Source organism: Arachis ipaensis, chromosome B05 (assembly GCF_000816755.2).
Source record: "Arachis ipaensis cultivar K30076 chromosome B05, Araip1.1, whole genome shotgun sequence".
NCBI classification, from domain to species: Eukaryota; Viridiplantae; Streptophyta; class Magnoliopsida; order Fabales; family Fabaceae; genus Arachis; species Arachis ipaensis.
In genome coordinates this window covers 19,371,294-19,378,213 of record NC_029789.2, presented here as the reverse complement: position 1 = coordinate 19,378,213, position 6,920 = coordinate 19,371,294, and the positions used below count along the sequence as shown (strand labels likewise).

General features: G+C 36.0%; 1 protein-coding gene across 1 annotated transcript; it reads right to left on the bottom strand.

Annotated features, from left to right (window-relative positions):
• On the bottom strand, positions 1,254-6,079 carry LOC107643254 (sugar transport protein 13). Its single transcript, XM_016346848.2, has 5 exons — positions 5,839-6,079; positions 4,347-4,672; positions 3,040-3,164; positions 2,249-2,540; positions 1,254-2,141 (listed from the first exon to the last, which is right to left on the bottom strand). The coding sequence occupies exons 1-5, from the start codon at positions 5,972-5,974 to the stop codon at positions 1,446-1,448; spliced, it is 1,575 nt and encodes a 524-aa protein (XP_016202334.1). The 5' UTR covers positions 5,975-6,079; the 3' UTR covers positions 1,254-1,445.

Below are 6,920 nucleotides of genomic sequence, written 5' to 3'. Positions count from 1 at the left end.
TTGTTTTTCTTTCTTTTTTAAAAGCATAAAATATATTAATTTAATATCTTAAAACATAATATTTATATTTATATCTTATTTATTACACACAATTTTATGTCTTTATATTTATATTTCAATGTCTTATAAATAAACGTAGCTTTAATTCTGTCTTTAGTGAGTTCCAGTTGGATGGCGATATTCGGTCGAAGACAATTTTTTCATTTTTGTTTAATAAATTCTGTGTTACTATAGATACTATGTTCTAATCAAAATCTTATCATATTATTATGTAGATAATAAATCCAATGTACCAAAATAAATAATATAATTCAGTAAAGCGGAATATAAAAGCTGGCTCATAAATTTAGGCCTATTTTGACAAATACTGAGGAAAGCATATTTGTGAAAGATAGGTTAGTATAAGAGAAATGTTAGAAAATCATCAAAAGTTATTGTTTTTTACCATCAGTTAATTATTATCATTGTTAAAAATGTGATTTAAAAATGTAGGCTAAAAGTATATTGTTGATTTAATAAACTAAAAAAATTGAATTAATAGCTAAAAAAAATAATAAAAAATAATAAATTCTGATGGTCATAGAACATTTTTAATGAAATATTATTGATGTATTAATTAATTGATTTATCTCCCCTCTATCCTCACTAGCAGCATTGATGGTGTTGGTCCTTGGTAGCCACTGGCCAGCAAGTTGAGTTGTAAGGTTGAAACTTGAAAGGAAAGGAAAGTGAGGAAAATGGAAATGGTTTCCGAGCTGAGCAACAACTCCTCATTGAAAAATGCTTAACGAAGCCAATGATGACCATTTTTATATATAAATCTTAACTTATTCTTTTGTATCAAATCAAAGCAATTGATTGGTGAGTGTTATCATAAAATGGTAACCACCATATATTGTTTCCATTTGGTGATCACATTGATTTTGCGCATGAGAAGAGAATTGAGCATATATATCACTTGCTTTGATTTATACATCATCCATCCAGTGGCATCCACTACGCATCATATCCATCCATGTGTTGGTATATCTTTATGTCCAAAAATGCAAGGGAGCAGCAACATTCATTGGCGTAGATACAAAGTATTATAAGAAGCTATTCATTCCATCATAATCACAAAGATGTGGTGAGTAGTGACCTCCATTCACAACATAATTTAAGCAGGAAATCAATTTACTTTAGGAAACAATTTACAATATTTTTTTTCTAAAAAAACAAAGTGTGGGAAGGTGGTAAGAGGAAAATTTGGCATATATGTTTAAATAAATAATATAGCTTGCAAAAGAGGATAATGGCTTATGACTGTGTTCACTACAATGTTGCAGCCCTGCAGGCATAAAGAAAAGAAAAGAAAAGAAAAGAGAAGAGAACTAATATATACTTTCGTAGGAATGGGAACCATTCACTCTAAAAGGCCTACCGAATGAAATGATAAGAGTCATGTCTTACAACTGGGAAGCGGGATCAAAGCCATTATTGGCTGCTGCTATTTTATCATCCTTAACATAGTCATCATCGTCTATGAACCTCTTCCAGAACCAATGCTGCTTCCACACTCTGTTGGTCATCTCTTCAATGGGGACGCCCTTTGTCTCGGGCACAAGCAGGAAGACGAAGCAGGACATGATCAAGACCCAGCCGGAGAAGAACAAGAAGATGCCGAACTTGAAGTGGCAGAGCATAGAGAGGAAGGCCTGCGCAATGACAAAGGTGAAGAGCAAGTTGACGCAAACCGTGACGCTCTGGCCGGCCGAGCGAGTCTCCAATGGGAAGGTCTCGCTGGGGATCAGCCATCCAAGAGGACCCCACGACCACGCAAAGGAGGACACGAAGGTGCACACCATCACAACCACAAAGATGGCAAACCCCTTTGAGAGGTCATCGGAGTGGTCCTTCACCTTGAATCCGAGGATGATAGCTATCACCACCTGGGAGAGGAACATCTGAACACCAGCCTCAAGGAGGAGCATTCGGCGGCCGATTTTGTCCACGGAGTAGATGGAGACAATGGTGGAGAGCACATTGACGGCGCCAGTGATGACAGCAGAGTAGAGGGAGGCATCATTCTTGAATCCCAGGGTGTTGAAGAGCACTGGTGCATAAAACATGATGGCGTTGATGCCTGTGAATTGCTGGAATATCTGTTGGACAATTTCACAAACACATACAAGGCATGCATAAGTTAGTTAGTTAGTTAGTTAGTTAGGAAGTGGTTCAATTGCAATGTGAATGAGGAATGAGAAATGACCTGGAGGGCAATGGAAATCACGATCTGGGGGCGGTTTTTGCGCTTGAGGAGGTTGCGGAAGGGGTGCTTCACCTGCTTCGCAATACGGCTGGCCTCACACAGCTCCAAGAACTCAGCTTCAATGTTGTCGGTGCCGCGAATCTTTCTCAGCACGGCTTTTCCGTCATCCAACCGCCCACGCTCGATGAGGCTGTTGGGAGTGTCCACCACCAGTATGGCCCCCACCGTCAGCAGAAGTGCTGGGATCCCCGCCAGTCCAAGAGACAGCCTCCATCCCCATCCCCCTTTGATCCTGCGTGTCACTCATTCCGATCAATATCAATATGTTAAGAATCTATGGGCCTCCACATTGGGCCCTTTTTTTTACATGAAAAGTAAGTTCTGGGGTGGGCCTGTTTAATGAATTCCAAAAAAAAAAGTTGATACATGTCGCGTACTAGAGAGTGAAGGCATGTGGTAGAGTTTGGGAGGGAGATCACAACTCACAAGTCAAGGCATGACAACTATTTAGATTTCAACATTATCTCTTAGATACGCTAATCAGCAATTTTGACCGCCATCACCCATACCTTAATTTCATTTTTGGACCATTATGCTAACTTGTACTACTATTCATGAAAACATTATCGTGAATGATGTCAAAACTTTGGAAATTAAACTAGCTAGTTAGACTACTCTTCTGACTTATATATTATGATGAGTTGTTGTTTTCTATAACACATACGTCATCTCATTCAATTCGTTTTACTTCTTATAAATTACTATGCCAATTGCCATGAGTAAACACTTACTTGTTGGTGCCATAGTTGACAAGGTTAGCAAAGAGAATGCCAATCGTAACGTTGAGTTGAAACAGTATGTTCAATGCTCCACGAATTCTTGGAGGTGCGATCTCAGAAAGAAACACTGGCACCGCCTGTCATCAATCAGATTCAAAACACAAACCAGTCAACACACTCCGATATACAATTGAGGGATATTCAATTCTTCTAAGTTTACGGCCAGTGATTTTAATTTATTTATTTTTAGTAGTAATTATATAGACCAAAGTACTTTAGTTCTATTCTTTGTTTATACGTAAGGAATCAAAACTTAAGTCCAAGAAACGACGCAACGATGCAGAAAATATAGAAAAGGAATTTGTAAACCGTAAAAGATACTGCATATGCACTTGATAATAAAGCCTCTGTTCAAAAGCAAAAGGCTAAAGACTTTTCAATATTCTAATACAGAAAATTACTTTAAAAAAATGTATATAGTGTGGTAGATTCAAAGAAACTGAGTTGGGGTTGGGTCTTTAATTTCTTTGTCAAAAGGGACACCTAGTACTCATCATCATAAAGTAGGAATTTTTCCATAAACTATTAGAATGAAAGGGGCCCCCCAAGTGGCATATATGCATAACAAGTTTGGTGGACTGGGGGACTCGAGTTGGATAAACAAGTGAATAATTAAGACTTTTAAGTTTTACTCTCATGTAATTAAATTCCAGTTCAAACTATACACATACACTTGCGTGCATCACATAAAATTCCACATACAATATTTTCTTGGGGACATTCATCTTTGTTCCCTCTATGACACTACCCTTTTAGCTGTAATTCTTAAATTCATTGTAATTTTCATACGTCGTTGGTCTATGTTCCTTGTATATAATATTATGCATACGTTACATGTAGAAACACAAAATTAAAATAAAATTCGTGCTAAATCAATTATTATTTGTCCCTTTGGTAGACAGAGACACGGGAATCTGACATCAACTAATTAAGTTTTAAGCAATTAAATAAGCACGATGACATTTCAGTAATACAGACACTTAATCAGGCACCATCTAACGAACAATATACAGTAATACCTAAATTAATTAATTAATTCCCTTCAGCAAATTATAGAACGGCACTTATTGAGCAAAACAGATACGTACCAGCAATGATTCATCGTTTAATTATTTTCTATTTTGAAAGAATATATAAAAACTATGCATAGTAACCAATGAGTAGCAAATCACGTGAAGAGTAGTTATCGTGGGAATTAAATGTCAACAATGTTACTTTTTGAAATAAATAAACAAGCAATGATAATAAAATGAGATTACCTGGTTAGCAAAACCAACACCGCAACCAAGGAGGAGCCTGCCAACGATGAGCATGGCAAGGTTTTGAGCGGCGGCGTTGAAGGCAACGCCGGCGATGAAGAAGAAACCAGCCATCAACATGGTGAGCCTTCTTCCCAACTGACGAGTGGTGTAAGAGGCAAAGAAGGTGGCGGTGAGGCCAGCAAGGTATAGGGAGGAGGTGAAGAGCTGTAGGCCCTGGTTGTCATATTTGCAGTAATTACTGTCCAACCCTTGCTCTAACACTGTCCTTCTGTATACCGCCGGAAAGAATTTTTTCAAGAATGGGGGCATAGACGTCACTCCACCTGATCATTACATTATTTATTAATTTGAATCCCATATTAATTATACTAATTTAATTTCATGCATAAAAAGTTTTGTTTGAAGGACTATTTCTATGTTTTCAATTAATGAATATAAAATAAATATATTAAAATTTTAAAATTTTTATAAAAAGATTTTTAATTTATAATTTAATTTAATGTGCTCTAAAACACAAGTTACATTATACAAAAGTTAAATCAATGATAAAGTATCATCAATTATTGAATTCATAGTAATTTAATTGTGTTTGACTGTGGAAATTAAATGTGTACAAAAGCAAACAAACCAAACTTTTAGGTGGCACAGTGGCAGGCATGTTATTAGCACAAGAGAAAATGGAGATATGAGGCATTATAATTAGAAAGTGAATTTGGTCAAGGTAAGCCGTTTTGATCTCACAGGTCACAGCCCACAGGACAAGTGAAGTGAAATTCCAAAAATATCCTTGTCGAAATTGTTTGGTGATCCGGAGGTTAGGTAGTTGAGAAATTTTGGGAACTTATAGCTACCTTATATTAACATGTAAATGTTAATCACTACTCATCAACATAAATCAAAATGACAAAATCAGTTCAACCTCTTTTTGGTCAAATAATTATTAGTTTTTGGAAGAAATTTAAAATGATATTATAAATTGGTTTTTATACATAAATCTCATAAGCTAGCTCTGTTAAACCGTATTCTCCTTATCTTTGATTGATATAATCAACGATATTATTTCGTTATAAAATTATTTGATTCCGAGTAACACATACATATTTAAAAAAAAAAAAACGTTTTCTTGGAAAGAAGGATATTACGCCACTAATTGTGCGCGTAAATTCATCCGAGATCGAGAATAGCATTTTAACCACTTGCAACGACTAAGACACGTTTTTCCGGTTCCTTATTCATCACATAAAAATATGATGAAAGACACGTAAACCAAGACGTAAAGTTTATGAAAGGTTCCTTTTCGTTCTATAACATTGTTCATAAAAAGTTAATACACATACATATATTGAGAAGGAAAATATAATATTAGGTGCGTGTAAGATGGGTTGAACAAATGAGGTTAAGATGTTATGTATATATAGGATTGGAACACACTTAAAAAGGAGTTGAATGTGATGTATGCGAGAGAGAGAGGGAGATCAGTTATTATTACCTGAAACACCGACATCATATCCAAACATAAGGCCTCCGGTGGCAGCCATTATGCATGAGATGATGACTATTGGAGTGATCTTGGCCTCGAAGTCGACGGCGCCTCCGCCGTTGGTGGTGAAACCTCCACCGGCCATGGTTGAAGAAGCTAGCAAAAACTAGTAATACTTGATTGTATGATGAGAGAGAGATTAGGGAAATGGAAAACAAAATAAATGTGAGCGAGTGAAGTGAAGGAGGAGAAGATGTATTTATAAGCGAAGTGGTGAGGATATGTATTATAGTCATGTGGGCCATGGCAACCTCTCTTATCGACCCACGTGGCTTCCTTCTTTTATTTTATCTTTCTTGACGGCAGCTAAGTCAATGCCAATTGCCAAAATTAACAGTATCAAGTGCTTCGAAACGCGGTAAATCTCATTTTTTTCGGCAAAAATCTTTTTAAGAGATAATCGTCTGAGTCATTTATAACAGTATTTTATTTTATTTTATTTTTGTTAAAAAATCCACTTTATTTTGACTACCTATTGCAATTTGTTAATAAATCAAATTGAGATATAATATCTTAAGCTATCTTTTATTTTTGGTAATTAATGGTTTATCTAAAGTTAGTTACTATTTTCTCTTTATTTGTTTCTTTTCTCTTGTCATACAAACCTAACACATAATAGATTTTAGATTCTGTACTATTGAATTGAACCCCGAATACATATTTCTTTTAAAATGGATAAATCATTCACCAAATTGATATAGCTTATGTGTTTTTTTATTAGTTTTAGATTTAGTTTGGTAAAATTTTTATTTTTAAAAATAGTTTATAAAAGTTAATGTTAAGATGGTGCCTGGGGTCAGTCGTCCCGTCATAGAGGTCTATGTCGGGGGTTTTAAAGTTTCTTTGGATTTAGGCTCGCATGATCTCTTCAGAGAACGAGTCTTCTCCCCCCAGAGGGTTGTTTTCCTAATCTGTCCAGCTAGTTCGGCTTCGGAGATCGGTCTCTAACTTTTAGAGCTTTTACTCTAGCTCTCGCTCGGCCTCCCGCTGTCTTTCTGCCTAGTATTCAAGTTGCTCTAGTCGATCTCGCT